The sequence below is a fragment of the Mus musculus genome, chromosome 17 (genome assembly GCF_000001635.26).
Source record: "Mus musculus strain C57BL/6J chromosome 17, GRCm38.p6 C57BL/6J".
Taxonomy (NCBI): Eukaryota; Metazoa; Chordata; class Mammalia; order Rodentia; family Muridae; genus Mus; species Mus musculus.
The window spans coordinates 73,306,234-73,326,888 of NC_000083.6; the positions used below are offsets into that span (position 1 = coordinate 73,306,234).

Genomic DNA, 20,655 nt, shown 5'->3' on the forward strand with positions numbered 1-20,655 from the left:
GACCACGTGGTGAACGAGGAGAAGGAGGAAGAGGAGGGGAGGGAGAGGGAGAGGGAGAGTGAGAGGGAGAGGGAGAGGGAGAGGGGGAGGGGGAGGGGGAGGGGAGGGGAGGGGGAGGGGGAGGGGGAGGAGGAGGAGGAGCAGGTGCCTACTTTTTGGCATAGCATTCCCATCCCCAGTTGTACTTTTAAAACCAGATCCAAGGGTCTTTCACACCAAGAATTTTTCGTAGAAATAAATTTTATTTGGCCATTTAGCTGTGAAACAACTCTGCTGCAGCTACAAAAGAATGTGGTTATTTGGCAAATGGCACTGAGTAGACCATTCCTGGGTCAGCAACACCACCTGGGGGGTGCATAAACTGGATCAGACTGGTTTTCCCAAGAAATGGATCCAGGGAGAGTGTGGGAAGGGGATGGAATGTCAGCAGGAGTGAACGTTTCCTGTTTTGTTTTCCTGCAAGTGCCTGCTGATATCAGCACGTGCTCTGATGACCTAGGGTTGATCGGAGCCTGCCTCAGCCAGGACCTCAGTCTAGGCTCTTCGAAGGCATCTTTGACTCCATTTCAAATACCAGGTTTAGCTGCAGACCGTAGGGGTTGGCACAGCTCCATGGGGACAGCCGTTTCCTCGAGTGACCACTGGGAACATGTCCTAGAGAAAGACACAGAATCTCATAGCAAAGGGCCCAGGGAGAGCAAAGTTTGTTCCTGTCTTCAAGTGAGCATGGAGGCCCAACCCCATTCCTACTATGTGGAACAGATAATAGGCCTGGGAATTTCCCACTGTGAGCGTGACTGGTCCCCTCAGAAGGTACCCCCCTCCCAGTAGATGGGAATGGCTTTATCCTCAAGATCCACAAAAGACACTACCCCATTTGCGCCACTCTGCCTGCAGCTGGAATTCAAACCACAGCTCACCCAAAATAATAGCCCTGTGTGTGCCTGCAGCAGTCAAAAGTGTCATGGAGTCAGCCCCTGTTTTGTCCTCCTGTGGACAAACCAGATGGACCCCTCTGCCCTCTGCCCTCTGCATGCTTCAGTCTGCTGTTGTCTCAAGTGTGTGTGGCTCAGATTAAGTGACAACCTTGCATAGACATCTCTCCTGCAAATATAACATGTCCTTGCCCATGGGTGTTAGGGTCCCTGGCTTTCCTTCCCAGTTGCTCTCCCCTTCTTTCAAGTCCTAAATATTTTACTTTCAGGATTGTTTTCTACCCGTTGTATTGATTTTCTAGTAAGAATTCAATCTTATACATATAATTTGAAAACTCAATCATTGCTACAAGCCATGAAGGAAAAGGGGCAGATTGCTACATCCTTCCTGTCCCCAGATTTCCTCAGAATTGCTCTGGAAGCTTCAGCCCACATTTCTAAACTGCAAACTTAGGCAGCAGCTCCCTCACTTGCCAATTTTAAAAGCCCATCGATTTCTGTGATGGACGACAGGGCTGGGTGTTCCTTGCCCACTTTTATATCTCTATCGTCTCTCTCTTCATCCTTCTAATATATTTAGGCCACACTTTTTGTTAAATCAATATTTAATTTCTACTTTATTACAATTATATATGTACTGCTCACTGCAAAGTGAGGAAACACTCTTGGATCACATTTTCTTCTTTCTGTAACTTTTTGTTCTTCCAGGAGTTACTAATTACCTCATTTTTTTTTTTTTTTGGTCTGCCTAATCCGTCATTATCTTAATAATTCTTACCAAAGTCTCCAGCAGAATTGCAAAGCTTTCTGCACGATGAAGCCACCTAAGGAATTTTATTGATTCCCCCTTCTTTCGACTCCCCCTTTCGCTCCCCTAGGAATGGTTGCCCTCTACACGATGTCTAGCTCGGTTGTTTTCCCACTGGTGGGTCTCGAACATCCAGATCCCCACCCCCACCCTCTGATCATGCTCTCAGAGTGTGCATGTTAGTTTCCTGATTGAGTACATTTCTCTTCAAAAGCCAGTTCAGAAAGCTAGACGACGATCTTCTAAGGTGGCTGTGGTTCTTAGTGGGATCTAGTAATTGTCATATTACCAGCTGCAAATCCAGACTCCCAATTTATTTCATTATTTTTCGTTCTTTGTTTTATCAAGGTGGGAGCTCTCTGTAGCTCTTGCTGTCCTGGCTGGACAGTTCATTCAAGACCAGGCTGGCCTGGAATTCACAGAGATTCACCTGGCTCTGCCTCCCAAGTGCTGGGATTAAAGGCTGTGCCACCATGCCTGGCTCCCAGATCTTAAAATGAGCCACTACATGGTTGCTGGGAATTGAGCTCAGGAGTCTTAGAAGAGCAGTCAGTACTCTTAACCACTGAGCCATCTTTCCAGCCCCAATTGTTAATATGACCTACATGGGAGAGTTTGATCCAAACTAATGATGGTCTCATCTATTTTGTAATGACAGTCTTCCACCCAAAGTCTACCCAGGCGTCTAAGAAGGAATTCCTTGGCCTGAAGGTTAGGAGAGAAGCATTTGTTGGGGTAGAAGTGGGCCCACTCTGAGGAGTTGTAGATAACAATAAGAAAGATCAAGGCTGTTGCTGCCTATTTTCCACTTGCAAACAGATTAAAGATTGCTGTGCAGTGGAGATGGTAGAAGTACTAATTTGTTAGAAGGCACTCTCCTGCTGTATTGTCAGCAAGCCAACATGGACACAGATGGCATTAGCTGGACAAGCTTTCAACAAGATGCGATCCGATCCACAGTGCACTAAAGCTCTAGACTCTGGAGTCAGTTAAGATCAACATGCTCACCTGACCCAGTACGCCCCCAGCACCTTCTGACCTTAACCTTTTAACAAAAACACTGCCTGCAATTCGGCAGTGGAGGTACATGCCTTCCTCAAAACAAATAGATTCTAATAAACAATTCTAATATCTAACAATGGTGGTACAAGCCAAGCTGATCAGCAAGTCTAGCGTACATGAAAGGCTTCTTATATAGTTTACAGAATGTGACCCAGAAATAGAATGGCCCGATGACGGTGCCATCACTTCCTTCTCTTGGGAAGAAGGTCATGCAGTAAGCATGGCACATCCTTTCATCCCAGCAACAATATGGCAGACTCAACAAGACCTAAACAGCGACAAGATCGATAGACATGCTAGCATGGAAGGAGGAAACTTTACATTGTCCCACATCTCACACAGGACACTAATGACCACTGAGAGAGGGAACCTTATTCTCTCTCAGGGATGAGCCCACTGATTGGCTGTACCTGAAGTCATACACTCACAAGTAACACTCAACAGACTCAGCAGGTCATGGTTATATATTTGTGCATTTATGTATGCATTCATGTATGTAATTATAATAAAAGAAGGAGCTATAAATGTGAGAGGAAGTGAGGAGGGGACAGGGGAGAGATTAGAGGGAGGATAAGAAGTAGGGAAATGATGTAATTATGTTTTAATTAAAATGAAATTTAAAGATGAATGCACGATTTCTTCTGCCACCTGGGAAATGGTTACGGAATGCCTACACTTTATTTTGTGCTTATTTGTGCAACAAATAAGTCAGAGCTAGGCTTAGCATCTAGCAGGAGATAGAGTCATCAAGCAAAGAGCTAGAAGAGTATTCACCAACTACAAACAGAGAGGAGGTTCCTTAACCTGATAGATGGTATCCATTAAAAACTCAAAGTTAAATGGAACAACCATACCACAGCCGCTCCTCCCAAGGCCCAGAGGTCATCTCAGAAAAGAGGGCAGAAAAAATGTAAAAGCCAGAGGCGGTGGAGCACTGTTCTGAAATACTGGTCTCCAGACACCACAGGGCAGCTGTGCAGGTGAACTCAGAGCAGCTGAGATGGTTTGCCCAAGACCTGGGCAAGGTCAAGGCAGACAAAATCCCAACATGGAGTTGTCACAAAGTTTCACCCCTAGCTAAGGAGCTATTGGCGAGTGGTGAGAGGGGGACTATCTCAGACTGCCAGGAGAGCAAGACAGGGTCTGTTTTCTTCAGAGACACGCTCTCTGAGAGGCTACTCAGGTTCCAGTAGATGGTCCTATACCCAAACACACATAGACAGCACTAGGTAGACTTTTGGAGAGGCCTGGGAGGAATTATAGGGGAGGCAACGGGAGGTAGATTTGATCAAAATATTTTATATACGTGTATGAGGTTCTCAAACAATAAAAAGAGAAAAACCCAATCATTCGCACAAGTGTGCAGTATCCTGGACGTACTCATTTCTGCATGAAGTTTGGATGCAATGCTTTCTGAACAGCAGACAGACTCAAACACAGCGTAATCCAACCTCTGTGCCTCATGGCTGGAAAAGCACCAGAGAAAAATATGGAAATCACAGACCTAGTTTTTAAACCTCAGCCTCATGATTAACCAGCCTTGCAACCTGAGCAACTTTCTCACTTGTAAAATTAGGACAAGAGTAAACAGTCGTTGTTGTAACATTAAAAATACTGCACTCCCAGCTCCTAAAAGTAGAAACCTTCACGTTTAACGTCAGATGGGACAGTGAAAGACTTGTCATCTTTGAGGAACATAAGAACATCTGTCCTTCTGTCTGCTTTTTAAATATCGGTTCAGAATTGTAGTAGTAGTCCTATCTAGGATCAGTGAGGAAGGGGAAAAAAATCCAAACCTCCAAATCAAACCAAATCAAGACAAAATTCCAAAGTGATAAGTGGATATAGTTTGGGAAATAGAAAATAAAACTACATTCAGATACGATTTATAGCTTTAAATGAGTGCACAGAAGACCAGGTGTCCACATGTAAAAGAATGAAACTAGACTCCTGCTTTGCACAGGCAAACAAAACAAAACAAAACAAAAAACCCAAAGAAACCCTCAAAAATAGTTCAGAAGTCTATGACAAAAGCTACATATGTGACAAGCGAAGTAGAAGTAAACATTTGTGGCCCAAGGCTAGACAGTGGACCTGGAGCCCTACCAGCAAAAGTATAAATAACTAAAGAAAAGTAGACATGGTAGGCCTCATCAAACTTAGACGCTCACGAAGTCAAATGATACCTCCCAGATCGTCAAGACAAAAACAAAACAATACCCTCGTAAAAACACAAAGTGGGAAGGCTCTGGGAGGAGTCGGGGGATCGAGGGGAAAATATGATAAAGCATATTATATGAAAACTGTTCTAATTGAAAAATAAAATATTTTTAAGAAAATGAAAAGACAAGCTAAACAGCAGGAGAAAATTGACAAATAACATGATAAAGGGTTAGTAATGAAAATAAGAAAATAACTCTCACAGCTCAGTAACAAAAAGATACTAAAATATACCCCAGTTTCAAAATGCAGAAAGGATTTGAATAGAATTCTCCGGAGAAAACATACAAGTAGCCCATAACCAATGGGAAAGAGACTCAGCATCATTTGATATCAAGGAAGTGCCAATCAAACCCACAGTGAGGTACCAGTTCAAGCCCATAAAGACCAACAGCACCAAGTGCTGCTCAAACTCCCATTCGTCACCGGTAGGAAGATACAAAAGGCAAACTGTGCCTCAAAATGTCACTCAGAGTTACCATGTGGTCCGCCAGGCCCAACCCTGGCTGTGCAACCAAGAGAAGTGAAAACATGTCTGTCTCAATGCTTACCCACAAACATTCACAGTACGATTATTAGTGCTAGCTATGAAGCAGAGATAACTTCAACATCTACCCTCTGTTGAATCAAATATGGTGTGTGGCATCAATGAGATACTTCTTGGAATTAAAATGGAGTGAAGAAGTTATGGTATGCTTCCATGTTGGAGGACCCTGTACACATTTTGCTTAGTGAAAGACAAAGTTACCAAGGGCCACTCATGGATTCCACTTACATGATTCAACACGCAGAAGAGGCAAGTCTACACAGAGCAAGAATGTAGATTAGTGCTTGCCCGAGGCTAAAGGTTGGATGCAGCTGGGGAGTGACTTCCAGGGGAGTAAGAACTTTATATGCAGAAGAAAAATACTCTAAAATTATACTATTGGAATGAGCTGCAATAAGTGGAATGGAATAAATGGAGGCCTATAATGGTACTAAAATCACAAATGCAAACAAGATTGTGTGTGTGTGTGTGTGTGTGTGTGTGTGTGTGTATCTGTGTATCATCATGTAGCTGGCCTGGAATTCACAATGTAGCCTAGGCTGGATAGGAACTTGTGATTGTCCTGCCTTTGCTTCCTGTGTTCTAAGTCCTCTAGGTGTGCCCCCCACCCCCCCACCCCCCACCCCCAATCCCCGCGCCCAGCTTGGACTCCATCCTTTAAGTGGGTAGACTGTATGGTGTGAATTGCATTTTGACAAACCTCACTAAAAAAGAGAGAAAGGAACTGGTAACAAGAAAACTATGTGTTGAGTTTTATAACTGGGAAAAGGGTATGTGAGAAACTTTATGCAAGTTGCGAGTTGGGCTACAGCAAGAAAGGACAAGTGTTGGGCTACTAATAACCAGGATAGAGCAGACAGTATGGCCTGAGATCTGAGGCTAGGAATAATAGCATGGGTGGTAATGATATTACCCAGGTATGGTGAAGGTAGAGGAAGGGACAAGGAGAGACCAGATGGATGGGCAGGGGTAGATGGTACAGGCCCCGGGGACTGACATTAATGACTCTAGACTTGCCTTGTACAGCAAGAAGGGGAGATGTTGAAGGGTTTTTAACTTGGGATGCAGTAAATGGATTTGAATTTTTAAGAGCATAATTGGATTCAGAAAATTGATTGGAGGGATGTGAATGGATACAGAAAAAATAAGATCAAAAGCCAATGCCAAATTCAGGGAGACAGACGATTTCTAAGAAATCCAAACTGAAGTAGTTTGAAGAGAGAGTAGGAAGTGAGGATGTGGAGATAGTTAATGACTATGTGAAATTTGGCTGTAATGGGAAGAGAAGAGAGGGGTAATAGTAGCTGGAAGGGATTGTGAGGTGGGAGAAATTCAAAAGATACACATGTGTGGGTGAGGCATAGAAAATCTGGGGGGCAGTGTTAGCATTCAGAAGGTAGAGCAGAGAATTTATTCAATCAAGCCCCTGCAAAGGTGGATGGCAATGGGATACAGGACACCCCCAGAGGAAGATGCTGTGTAGCAAAACTCCAGAGAAGGAAGGCTGTTACCAAAGCAGGTGGGGTTGTACCTTTTCAGTCATAATGCCTTCATTTTCCTGTTCCTAGCTCCTCAGTTCAACTCATAAGCCATGTGTAAAGGGACATGTGCAATGTTATGATGTCAGAGTGACAAAGCAAGGAAGAGGGAACACAGGTGGGGTAATGACCAGCATTAACGAGAGAGATAAATACATATGAAATACATATGTGCCTTATATTATACTTCCTCCTTCAGCTTTCAGAACAGGAGACTGAAAAACAGTCAGCAAAAAGAGAATTAGAACTCCCCAAAAGAGACAAGATAGAGACAATCAAGTGACTTTAAAGTTTCAAAAATGTAGATCCTGTCAGCCAAATTAGTTTAAAGATATAGCTAAGGAGGCATTCTTTGCATTAAAAGTATGTAGATTGTGATAGGCACAATAAAATTAGAAATTATCTTTCTTTTAAAGAGTGAAAAGGAAATTCAATATAGTTGGGTAAAATGGGCTTGTCGATTTGAAATCACTAGCAACCATCAAGTGTTCATCAGGAAGTCCTGATGCTTAAATATTACATCTTGATGCAGAGTACCCTTCTAGTTTCAACGTGATTCATAGATTATCAAGTACTATTTACAGCAGTAACAGAATTCCAGAGGGTGTGCTGGTGAATTCTGATTATCAACTTGATTAGAGTAAGACACACCTACGGGATTAATGGGATGTAGTTTTGGGTGTGTCTGTGAGGGTATTTCTAGAGAGACTGTCTGAGGTGGTGAGACATGTTCTGAATGTGTTGAGGGGGACTACCCCAGGAATTGGGTCCCATCATGAACAGAAAGGATGGGGGAAGAAGAAGAAAGCCAGTTGAGTATGAGAGCTCTTCTTTCTCTGCTTCCTGATTGTGATGCAAAGCGCGGGCTGGCTTGCTATCATACTTTCCCTGTTCCATATACTGTGTCCTTTCAAACTATGAGCAGAAATGAACCTTCCCTTCTGTAAGTCACTGCTGTCAAGCATTTTGTCATAGGAACAAGTAAGTAACAAAGGGGGTATTGATCACAGGAGAAGTAGAATCAATAGTTCTTCATTGCATGAAGAACCAACAGTGATAACTGAAGAAGAGAGACTTTGGGTCAATCAAAAGAAATATCTTCAAGGATCTCAAGTTCTGGCATGTCTAGTCTGTCTGTCTCTCTCTTTCTGCCTCTCTTCCTCTTTGTCTCTATCTCTGTCTCTCTGTTTCTGTCTGTATCTTTCTCTTTCTGTCTCTCTCTGTGTGTCTCTCTCTTCTCTGCAGAGGCCCAGGGAGGAGAGTTTCTATGGAGGGATGGATCGAAATCTCCAGTGAACAAGATGCTTGTCTTTACATAAGGAATACATAGCACTCGAAGATTCCCAGACAGCAGGAGCACAAACTCGCAAGCTCTTCAGGATTCTAGAACACTCAGCCGGAATTTCTGCTATGGCAGGATTGGGCAATGTGACTGTAGATGTTCTGTAACCCTGGTGTATTCCATAAAGGTCAAAGAGGGAATGGCAACCACAAGCTAGACGTATACATGCCAACAACTATCCACATCCACCACTGCCTAAAGCCAGCAAGGCAGTGGTAGAGCTTGGCGGCTGGCTCTCTTTTTCCCCCAAGGTCAACCGTCCGCGTTGCTCCATGGTATTCTATTTTCACCATTTCTAGTCTCTGTCTGGAATGAGTCATCACCGGGAACATTAATTAAATGTTGTAAATTTCGCTTTCACGACTTTCGGACTGCTTTCTTCATGAACGTGTCTGGACGAAATCTGAGCATTTGGCCTTGAAACTCAGGAGCAAGGAGCAATGGGGCCTCGGCTCCCGAAGATACACTTTCTGAAGCCTCAGAGAGGGCATTTCCAGGAATCTCAAGTGTCCTTCTTACAGAAAGTGGGGGAAATGTTCACAGGGAGGAGAAAGGACTCTAATGCTGCCATGTCTTACCTGGTCCAGAGGCCTCTGCTGGGTTTCTCCCCTCAGCTGTACATGACCAGGTTCATCCACTGAGAAATAAAATCATTAGAACAAATAGTCTCTCTTCCTTTCCCCTCCTTCCTCTTCGGTGTGTGAGTCTTTGTATGTGTAGATGCATGTGTATATACAATATGTGAGTTTGGGGGGCAAAAGTTGACACCAGGAGTCTCCATTGAACCTAGAGTTTTCTGATTGGGGTAGGCTAGTTGGCCATCACATTTCAGGGATCCTCCCGTCCTCTGCCTTTCCAGGGCTGTAGGATTAGAGGCGCGTGCCACCATGCCTGGGTTCTTGTGTGGGTGCTATGGATCTACTCTCAGGTTCTCGGGTTTGTATGTTTAGTTCTTTCCTGACTGAGCCCCAGCCCAGTGGAACCAATTCTTAAAGCCAGTTCCTTTAATATGGGACAGGGCAGACATATACCATCTCCCTCAGAGGATCTCAGTTCAGCATCAATTCCTTTTTCCAGCTAATTCTACCCTCAGTGTTCTGTCACAACACATCTCCCCCCTGCTTTCTAGGTAACTCCTCTACAATCCTGCACTCTACCAGCTGAGCAATTGAAGGCTACCTATCATTTTCTAAATAGCCCAGCAGAGAGAGGTATATGTGAGTTGATCAGCTGGCTGGTTAGGTGGCTCTAAAATTCTGGCTTAATGTACAGTGAGCTTGGCGGATTGTTCTTTACTTCCCTTTTGGATTTATGACTCCCACATAATCCTCTGCTTTATTAAGCTATTGGAAAAAAATAAAATCTCTCTGCCAGGATCCTAAAGCAGCCTGGCAGCCTGCAATATATAAAGGCAGTAATTGGAGGCAGCTTCCCCTCCCCAGCCTGGCTGGCCTTTGATGGACTGTTCACTACCCCGGGGAGAAAAATGCCCCTTGGAACTGGATCAGGAGAATGTTGCCTGGGGCTGCGCCTGGTCCTGGGAAGGGAGGTGCCTCACCTCTGTTTCTGTCAGGTAGATGCCTTTGCCATCCTTGGAGAGGTTGCGAAATGCCTCTGGGGAGACAAAGAAAGGTTTTGATTGGCTTAGAGGACATCAGTCCTAGGTGTGCCCAGACTGTGCCTTCCTCTCTCCTCCTCACTGTTTCTTCAGTTTCCTTTGGGGGGGGGGTTGGAGAATGGGGGGTAGGGGTGGGAGGGGCATCTCAGGGTTCTCCCAAAACAAATATGTTATTCATGTCTTTCCCTTTCCAGATATCACATACCTTGCTTCCTTTTTCTTTGCCTTGTGTGTTGGGAGATATTTTTTAAATGGACACAGTTAGGATCTCTCTAATCTATTTCAGAACTCAGGTTTCTATTGCAACTTCTCAGGGCTGTGTTCTCTCTATCTTCACTAGGAGCCTTGGACTTTTTAGATGTGACCCATGGCTATTGAGATATCAGGGTTCGGGGGTGTTTCTGAACCCCACTCTACCTTTCCCTCACTCCCAACAGCTGTTTTGAACTGTTCTGTGGCCTTTTTTAAAATAAAATTTTATTTTATAAAAAGCTATTCTGCTTAAATGTGTGGACACCTCTGGCCTCCAACTTTGGATTTTTATAGCTGGAAGAAAGACCTTCTGCCCGCATGTATTCACTTTTATAAAATTCTTTCAGTAGAGACTCAAATCCTCCATTGCATAACTAAAGAGTAGATTTAGTTCTAAGCATAACCTGGAGAGGGTGGTTTAAATTAACCTTGTTCCTGAGACAGAGCCTGAATAAGGTGAGGAGACAAAAAGAGAGTTGGGATGTAGGGACAGAAAAGAGTGCAGAAAGGAAGACAGGGACACAGTTAACAGTACTGTCACTGGTGGTTATCAGAGTCTGGTACTCTCTGGAATTTCTAGGTCCTTGTGTCTGAGGATTAAAAACAACACAACAAAAAAGGACACATGGATAAGAGCAGAGGCAGAGAAAGTTTATTGAGAAAGAATATACACCTGTGATGGTAGTCAGAGTTCATTGTCAATGTTACCGAGCCTAGAGTCACCAGAAGAAATGGCCCTATGGACATGCCTATGGAGGAGTATCTTGAGTGTATTAATTGTGGTAGGGAAGACCACCGTGGCTGGCACTGTCCCCTGGCTGGGATCCTGAACTGTGTAAGTAGAGACAGAGAGCTAAAGAGCAACATGCATTTACTGCTTTCTTCCTAGTTGTAGATGTGACACAACCAGTTGTTTCAAACTCTGGCTCCCTGACTGTAAACTATTCAGCCAGAATAAACCTCTTTCCCCATCAGTTGCCTAGGTCAGCATCTTTTATCATAGTAACAGTAAAAGTAAGCCAACTTTCAAGAGTAGGTCAGAACTTGGAGGAAGGTTAGGAGCTCAATAGCCGGGTACTAGAAAGATAGCATACCTTTCTCTGTCCTCTCTATACCACCAATTACCTCATACATTTGCATAATACTATGTTTTTTCCCCCCTTTTGGAGATTGTACTATATAATATATGCTGGCTTTGCTTGGGGAGGTTTCCAGTCTTCTTCTTGGTTGACTGGTTTCTTTCATACATGAATCTCACAGCAGTTTATGTAAGGCTTATGCAGACCTCACCCCTCTGCCCTATTCCTTGCCACAACACTACTTGAAGTCTCAGTGCCTTGGCCCTCTTAGATCATGAGAGTCTCAGGCAGGACACCAGCCTGGTTTCTTCACCCAGGTACTCGGGCATCAGTGATTTCCTAGGCCGTCTATTGAGTTTATTGGTCACCGGGAAGGTCTTCAGAATGCCCCCAGGGTCACTTACTTGCCATGGTTTCCAGCCGTATCAGGAAGCAGACAAGAGTGGGGAAGCTGACCCGGCCAGAGCTATCGCTGTACCTGAGTGCCATGAGACTCAGCAGCTCGCTGCTGATGAAAATTCCTACAAGGAAGTCTGAGATGGGAAGATAAGTTGGTGAGCTGAGAGGAGACTGGAGATGGGGTGGTCCTCTGCCTCGTGAGACCCAAGAAACCTACTAAGATGGTCCAGCAGCCATCTATCTTATCACCCACTCAAGTCCAGTATGTCAGCCAGGCCCACCTCACTCAGGGTCTCTCCTTTTTCTTTTGAGTGTTGGCTACTGTGCCCTACCATCACAAGCCTGCAGATCGGTCAGAGACCAACTCAAGAGACTCAAAGCACTGACTACTCCTCTGAAAACACATTGTCTTTTCCAATAGTTAGATAATCCTCATGTAGCATAGAGGTGCCAGGACACCTAAGGGCTTTGGTTCAGTCCTGCCTCTGCCAGGTTTTTTTTTCCCCTGGTGATTGTATTAAAGTATATTCCAACTAGATGTCATGACTCTCTATAAGTCCTGTATATGGGTCTTCTATTTCGGCAGGTCTCCGTGTAAGAGGGAGATTCATTTCTAATGGGTCTGTCTTAGTCAGGGTTTCTATTCCTGCACAAACATCATGACCAAGAAGCAAGTTGGGGAGGAAAGGGTTTATTCGGCTTACATTTCCATACTGCTGTTGATCACCAAAGGATGCAGGACTGGAACTCAAGCAGGTCAGAAAGCAGGAGCTGATGCAGAGGCCATGGAGGGATGTTCTTTACTGGCTTGCTCAGCCTGCTCTCTTATAGAACCCAAGACAACCAGCCCAGAGATGGTCCCACCCACAAGGGGCCTTGCCCCCTTGATCACTAATTGAGAAAATGCCTTACAGTTGGATCTCATGGAGGCATTTCCTCAACTGAAGCTCCTTTCTCTGTGATAACTCCAGCTGTGTCAAGTTGACACAAAACTAGCCAATACAACTGACCCCTTGTCAACTTGACACACAAACACATCACTAGTAAGCCTCAACCCTTACATTCTTATTCATCCCCAAGGTCTAAATAACTTTAAATGTCCCACAGTCTTTACATATTCTTAAAATTTCAATCTCTTTAAAATATCCATCTCTTTTAAAAATCCAAAGTCTTTTTAAATTAAAAGTCTCTTAACTGTGGGCATCACTAAAACAGTTTCTTCCTTCAAGAGGGAAAATATCAGGGCACAGTCACAATCAAAAGCAAAAATCAATCTCCAACCGTCCAATGTCTGGGATCCAACTCACGATCTTCTGGGCTCCTCCAAGGGCTTGGGTCACTTCTCCAGCCATGCCCTTTGTAGCACACGCGTCATCCTCTAGGCTCCAGATGCCTCTACTCCACTGCTGCTGCTGCTCTTGGTGGTCATCTCATGGTACTGGCATCTCCAAAACACTGCATGACCCCTTCAGTCCTGGGCCATCAATTGCAACTGAGGCTGCACTTTCACCAATGCCCTTCCATGGCCTCTCACAGTGCCAAGCCTCAGCTGCTCTGCTCAATTCCTTCATGCCTTCAAAACCAGTACCACCTGGGTGACCCTTACACGTTACCAAGTCCAGCCAGAGCACAAGGTACAACTTTGGCTATATCTGGAACGCAGCCACTGTGCTCTCAGAAAACACTTCCCAGAAGATGTCACCTCAATGATGCTGGTCTCTTCTTAATCACCGCTAATTTCTTAGCTCCAGCTAACCAGCATCAATAGTCCCAGTAATGCAAAGTTTTTGCTTTAGTAGTTCTGGTATCTTGTTAATCACAGCTGATTCTTCAGCCCCAGCTAACCAGAACTACAGAATCTTCACAATCAAAACAGCAATGGCCCTGAAAAGAGTCTTTAATTTTCCCTCTGAAATTTCACAAACCAGACCTCCATCTTCTGCAGTGTTCTCAACATTATCTTCCAAGCTCCTACACAACATCTGACAGAGCTCTTAACAATGGATGGATCTTCAAGCCCAAAGTTCCAAAGTCCTTCCACAGTCCTCCCCAGAACATGGTCAGGTTGTCACAGGAATACCCCACTCCTGGTACCAATTTGTCTTAGTCAGGGTTTCTATTCCTGCACAAACATCATGACCAAGAAGCAAGTTGGGGAGGAAAGGGTTTATTTGGCTTACATTTCCATACTGCTGTTGATCACCAAAGGATGCAGGACTGGAACTCAAGCAGGTCAGAAAGCAGGAGCTGATGCAGAGGCCATGGAGGGATGTTCTTTACTGGCTTGCTCAGCCTGCTCTCTTATAGAACCCAAGACAACCAGCCCAGAGATGGTCCCACCCACAAGGGGCCTTGCCCCCTTGATCACTAATTGAGAAAATGCCTTACAGTTGGATCTCATGGAGGCATTTCCTCAACTGAAGCTCCTTTCTCTGTGATAACTCCAGCTGTGTCAAGTTGACACAATACTAGCCAATACAGGGTCCATGCAAGGAAAAACTGGGGCACAGAAGGGAGATCACAACTCAGAACTTTGCCTCATCTGGGAAGATGATAGGCATCTTGCCCTGTTTCTTTGACCTTGTCGTTTGCATCTTTAGTTATAAGCTCCAGGCAGGCACCAACCACACAGGTGACAAGTGCAGAATGGCCAGCAGTTGTTGCTCTGGTGAGCAGACAGACAATTGGAGGATGATCTACCTATGCAGGGATGCGCTTGGTGGCCTGTGAGCCTCATGCAGCTCACAATGGAATTTTGTAGTAGAGCTGATAAAACAGGAGCCGATCTGCCTTCAGATTGGGCCTGAGTTTTCCTGATAGCCACCTGCCCTGCTTCTGAAAGCTTCTGAGATGAACTGGAAGTGGTCTCTACTTCCCTCTCTTGTTTTGTTCTGTGGTCATTAGGCTCCTTTGATGATGTCATCTTTAACTGGTGCTTCAGTGGTTCTCCAAGTGTGACCTCATGTGTCAGCCACAGATAGGATGCCTTAGAACTTGCTGGAAATGTACCTTCTTCAGTACCACCCCCCCCACCCCCGTCCCAAGACCTCCTGAATCTGAAATGTGGAGATAGCTCAATCTTTCCAGTTCTAGCAAGCCACGCAGGCCACTGTAGGGCATCTCAGCTCTGAGCATCTTAGCCTTCTGCTACACTGTAGACCCGTGATGCTGGGGTACAGCTGCTGACAATCAAAATTAAGGGGAAGAGCTATGCTCAAACCGAGAACAGCGTCTTGTATCTCTACCACTTTCCATGTCAGGGGCACAGGAAGAATTATTACAGAGGCACTATCTCCAGAGTTAACCTGGGGGAACATGATTCTATGGCTTATTAGGGAAGGGGGCTTTTTCCTTCCGTAACCTTTATGTGGTACATCTTCCCCACAGGTAAGTGGAGGTAATGACTCCTGCCCTTCCCAGTTCTCAGCCAAGTGGAGACAGTGAAAGAAGATGAAGTGAACAGTCCTTGGTCAACTATGAAGCACTTATGCACCCTAAGATATTGTTATCATTATTCCAGGACAGAAAGCTTGTGCCTACTTGAATCCAGCACATGCCATTTGGTTTAATTTAGCCTTGGACCTTCTGTGAGATGAGATCCCCTCCATTCCTTGTAGGTTGTCAGTCTTGTACATCCTCTCCCTCTCCCCCTCCCCTTCCCATCCCTTCCCCCTCCCGTCCCCTCTCTCCCCTTTCCTCTCTCCTCTCCTCCCCCTTTCCCCCCATCAACCAGAGCCGTGTTGGAGAGAAAAGGTGGGTGAAGAAATCTATGGCTACAGGACTGCTCAGTTTGTGGGCAGGGAGCTGAGATCTGAGTCTGGTGCTGGAAGCCCAGAAAGATCAATCTAGGTAGGGGAAGACACATAAGTTATAGCCCCCCCCCCCAGCTACCCAGTCTCACCATGCCAGTCTTGCATATTGCATGCTGGGAATATGGGCCTCACAGTGCCCCATAGGCCCCCTGTCATCCAGGCTCATGGTCCCAGGTTACCTGTATTCTCTATGACTTTCCATAAGTCTGAGCTGAGGAGAACTCCAGGGCGTCTCTGGATGCTCTGGAAAATATGCTGAGGGGGTAAAAGAAGCAAGAAGGCTGTGAGGACCAGAGGATGTGGATGGGAGAGGTCCTGTCAGTCTATTGTTCATCCCCAGAGGAGGCCTTACTGAGGTGTACAAGGAGCAGCCTGCAGAGAGGTGGAGGAGGGAAGGGCAGGCAGGGATGACCACACTCCTTAAGTCCCTCAGTCTGCTCATGACTGGGCCTGACGCTCCCCTCCTCCCACCATTTCCCATCTCTTCTCACTCCAGACACATGGGACGGTCAACTGCCATTGGAGACGTACAAGGTCTCTCCACAGCATCGCTTCCCCACCCTCCTAAAGCTGTGACTCTTTCATATGGTTCCTTGTGTTGTGGTGAGCCCCCAACCATAAATTTTTTTCATTGTTACTTCATAATGGTAATTTGGCTATTTTTTATGAATCATAAAGTAAACATTTTCTGGAGATGTTTTGTCAAAGGGGCCATGCATGATCCACAGGTTGAGAACCACTGCTCTGATGAGTCTGTGTTCAGTAGTGGTTGAGAGTACGGACTTAAGAGATGATCTGCCGGGGTTTAAGTTCCAGCTCAGCCACTGTCCAGCTCTATAACTGACCTTCGCCAAGTGACCTCATCTTTCTAGACCTCAGTTTCCACATTTGCAGTACAGGGCTGGTTACAGTGCCTACCGCCTAGGCTTGTTATAAGAAGCCAGTGAGCAAATACCTATAAAGTACAGATCATTACTAATTCCTAAGTGTGCTTAGCATTTGCTGATACCTAAGTGTGCATGCTCACATACAAATCCCCTCGCTTATACATTAATGAGTGCTACACAGAAAAGACCAGAAGCAGGTTAGAGCCATGTCCTGGCCCAAGCACGAGTGCAAGAGGTAGTGACTATAGCAGAAGCAGCAGCAACTGTTGAGTCCACTGGTTGCATTCACTGAAGACAGACGGTTTCTCTCTGCACAATGCTCATTGTATTCCTGGCCTACAGCACACTTCCTAGACAAGGAAATTGTCCCTCTGGCAGGTTCAGACCCGGTCCTGGATTAAGCGGGCAGCTACCCAGGACTGAGCAGAAAGCTGACTACCATCTATACTCTGCTGGCCCACATGGGGCTTTTCCATGTCAAAATAGCAAATCCCAGCTATGCAAGGCAAGGCCGACTGTGGAGTGGGGGTGGCAGTGGGGATGTGGGGAGGCCAATGGCTGTCAGATGATGGCTTGAGAGCCTCGTCCTGGCTTTATTTGGTTTCTGGTAGGTTTGAAGGCAGACACCAAGTGATTTCTATTACATAACCTCATTCATTTAGTAGCTGACTAGCTACGTCATTATCGAGCGATTCTGAATGCCACTATGTTAAACACTCTGGGAGCTCTCTGGGGGAGGGGCAAGATGAACACGAGGAAGAGCCTGCCCTGGAGGACCCAGCAATGCAATGGTAGGAGGTTCCTGTTAAACATTCTAGTGTCTGTCAAAGATCTTGGCAGAGCTGCACAGGAATACTGATTCAGCCTTTGAAAATGTTCAGAAACAATGACATGATTAGCCATATGATATATTGGTGCTATTTATCTTTTTAAAGAGTTGTGTATACGTGTATATACGACTGACTGACTGATTACGTTATTTACTTATGAACTCATTCATTTAACATAGGGTTTCCTCTATGAAGCCAAAGCTGGCTTTAAACTCATAATCTTCCCACCTCAGCTTCCTAATTTCTAGGGTTACAGATGTGTGTCATCATGCCTGGCTGGATTATACTTTTATTTAGTTTGTATAAACATGCCTATTACAGAATACATTCTGGAACCCATTAACTGGGTCTTAATACTTCCCCTTTGGCAAGCTAATGTTTTCTTTCCTGCGTTTATTTTTTTTCCTCACCTATGTTTTCTACTGTCAGTAGACATCACTTTTAAAATAAGGAAAAGTTCTTTTTAAGTGCAAAATATTAAAGCAAACAACGTGGCTTGCCCTACAGGTGTCTGCCAGAAGGTGTCTCAGAAGGTGACTGAGGAGTCAGAATCAACAATAATCAGGTCATAGGGACTCTGGCAAGAAAGACTTGGCAGGGAAGGCATGCCTGAAGCTGCCTTCATCCTTAGGATGGATGAGCAATGACCAGGCTTGGGGCATGCAGATGGGAGAGGGAGAGGGGGGCAGAGGAACAAAGGCTTGGCATTTATAGGGGACAGCGAGGCATCTTAGAGTTGTGTTTCAGAGGAAGTAGAATGAGTACAAATGGCCTCTTCTAGACTTAAAAATAGAGTCTTAACTCAGGAGGTCTGTGCGCTGCTTTGAGGTGTTAGACTTTGTCCTGAGGACAATGAAGGCCATACCCAGGCCATAAGCCAACTGGGTTTGTTTTGGTAGATCCTCCCAGAGAAGCATCGATATAGAAAGACATGGGTTCAGACTAATGAGTGTTTCCATCTATAGCATGGCAGTTCTAGACACCGTCCAAAGTAACCTCTTTCCCCAGCTTCATAGAACATTCTTGGTCCCGCCACTCCGGTACTTCAGGCCCGGTGGTCTGTATGTCTCTCTAAGCCAAATATGAGGTGACTTTGAGGATGGGGTGACATTTCCCATCCTTTCATACCCCAGTGTGGGACACCGAATAAACACTTGCTCACCCGGGTTAAATAAGTTAGTCATGCCACAGACAATGTGACCATACCTGGCAGTGGATAAGGCGACTTCGGAGTCTTGCAAACTCTTCCTGATCTAGCCGCCCATTCACTTTCAGCTGGAGGGGGTGTTAAGGGCTAAGCTCTCCAGGGTGGCAGTGGGGAAGGGGAGCTGTTTGTCCTGCTAATGAAGCCAGAGCCACTCCATCCTTCAGCTAGTAACCCAGCGCCACGCTGGCCCCTTGCCAGCTGGCTCCCACTCTATCTGAAGGTGACCTGGTTTAGATTTGTTTTCCAAAATAAAATGTATTGTTAGAAGGAAAGATCTCTGAGAGCGAGGCATCAATTTCAGTTATATCTAGCAGAAGAGATAGAGAGAGGGGCCCCAACCACCATTTGGCTGGGCTCCCTGGCAGGAGTGGGGAGGAGGAATATGCAAATACAGAAATAGTGTGGATAGGTAAATGTGGCATCCCTGGGCCCTGTGTCGCTGGATTGCTTCCTGTTTATAAATGCTTCCCGGCCACCCCTTTTGACAGGCAACTAATGCAGGGAAAAAATAATTGAACTCTGAGAGCTACCATACTACCCTAGCCCTGGACCCCAGGGGAGGCTCTATTTGCAGTCTCTCAGTACAATGCACAGGTCTTTTCTACCCCTTTCTCCTCCTCCCGCAGTTGGGTGCCCGGCCACAGGGCTGCAAGGGCCATTTGGATTCTTCTGTGTGTCTCCAGTGACTCCAGACCACAGCCAGCCGAGACAGGGCTGATTTATGATTCCATCAAGAAGCCTTCTTGTTCGACAATGGCTGGCTTCGAATTCACAATCGAGCCTTGTTAACCATGTGAAAGGGGGGTGATCTGTCTCTCTCTGGAGACAGCTACAGCCTGGGGAGGAGCTGCCAGGTTTGGGATCCCTCCTACATGGCCAGTGTTTCTCCTGTCTGGGGAGGGGGGTCAGTACAGGAGGAAGGGTTCTTGGAGAGGGTGTTGGGACGAGAATAAACACAGTTAAAGTTTGGTTCTTGGTCCTGTGCTCCTCACGGCCATGAAGCTAGACCAAGATCATTGTCTACAGGGACAAAACAGCCACGTGAGCCATAAAGAGTTCCACTACTGTGCTCTGCAGAACAAGAAGGTTTGTGAGGTTTGGATACTTATCTTTTTCAATTAGGAGCCTTTTGAGTAAGGAATCCAAGCAGTGAAGCCTGCTCCAGTGTTGGAGGAAAGGGCGAAGGGAAAATAGCTCTGACTGCAGAAGGTAGCATCGGCTGAGGTTCGAACACGGGACTTGGATGCTTCAACGTCTATTTCAAATCCATGCATAACCTCCAACCAGCTGTGTTAGATAGGTGAACATAGTTAACCTCTGCGGCCCCTGTGTCTTCTGTTGTTCAGCGGGATAATAGCTGTTGCATCTCAAGGGCTGTTGCAAGCATTACAAATGCACTTCCTTGTGATACCCAGTCAGTAGTGACTACTGCTATGGCTGTGATGATAAGCTAGGTTCAGAGGGAGCTGGTATGTAATTAGAATCCCAGGCAAGCCCACAGGGGGAGGTGGGTTCCTCGGGCTGCAGGAGGAGGGGATTGATTGCAAAGGATACATCCATCAGGGCCATGATGCTTTGGCACTGGTCCAAGGAGAAAGTGTCCCCTGGAGGCCCTGAGGAAGAAGACTGACATGTCACTGAGGGAGGACACATGGGGATAAGGGGCGGGGGGCGCGGCGGGCAGCAGGCCTTCGAGCTGATGTACCTGTTAGGAACTCCTGATTGAGAAGGCTCTGAAGTTGGGTGGCATCAATGTCCAGCCCCTGGTTCAAAACGCAGGAGAAAAATGGGTTGTGAGATGGGAGTCAGTAACCAAGGAACACATCTCCAAAAGTCTGTAACAGCTCTCTGACTTCTGAGCCCTTCCTTTCCATAGCACGTCTACCTGTTCTTTGTCCTGGGCCTGCCCTGGGTTCTGGCTATGTTGATAACTCCCTCCTTGAATATCCATCATAATGGTTGATCCTGACACTGGGATGCTGGCGTGAGCTCCTCATACTGTCTCCCTCCATTTATTATGGGACAAGTGTTTCTTGTTCCCTTTATCTTTATGGCTGACACTGAGGGTCCCCATCAGGAGGACCATAGCAGGATGACCAGTGCAGCCCTTTAGGTGTAT

At 45.8% G+C, this 20,655-nt stretch overlaps 1 protein-coding gene across 3 annotated transcripts in view; it reads right to left on the reverse strand.

Annotated features, from left to right (window-relative positions):
• Positions 1–222: 222 nt before the first annotated feature.
• The window catches only part of Capn13 (calpain 13), a 92,926-nt gene continuing 72,493 nt past the window's right edge, over positions 223–20,655 (reverse strand). The window contains exons 12-19 of one of the 3 annotated variants that reach the window (XM_017317548.2): positions 20,242–20,299; positions 20,091–20,149; positions 18,536–18,604; positions 15,792–15,867; positions 11,806–11,934; positions 10,011–10,066; positions 9,031–9,089; positions 223–654 (exon numbers count right to left, since the gene is read on the reverse strand). In XM_017317548.2, coding sequence (XP_017173037.1) covers positions 9,063–9,089; positions 10,011–10,066; positions 11,806–11,934; positions 15,792–15,867; positions 18,536–18,604; positions 20,091–20,149; positions 20,242–20,299 — 474 coding nt within the window. In that variant the 3' untranslated portion in view covers positions 223–654; positions 9,031–9,062. Of the gene's footprint in view, positions 655–9,030; positions 9,090–10,010; positions 10,067–11,805; positions 11,935–15,791; positions 15,868–18,535; positions 18,605–19,641; positions 19,824–20,090; positions 20,150–20,241; positions 20,300–20,655 lie in introns of those variants that run through there. The other 2 variants (NM_001033444.2, XR_001782085.2) reach the window with 2 other exon arrangements.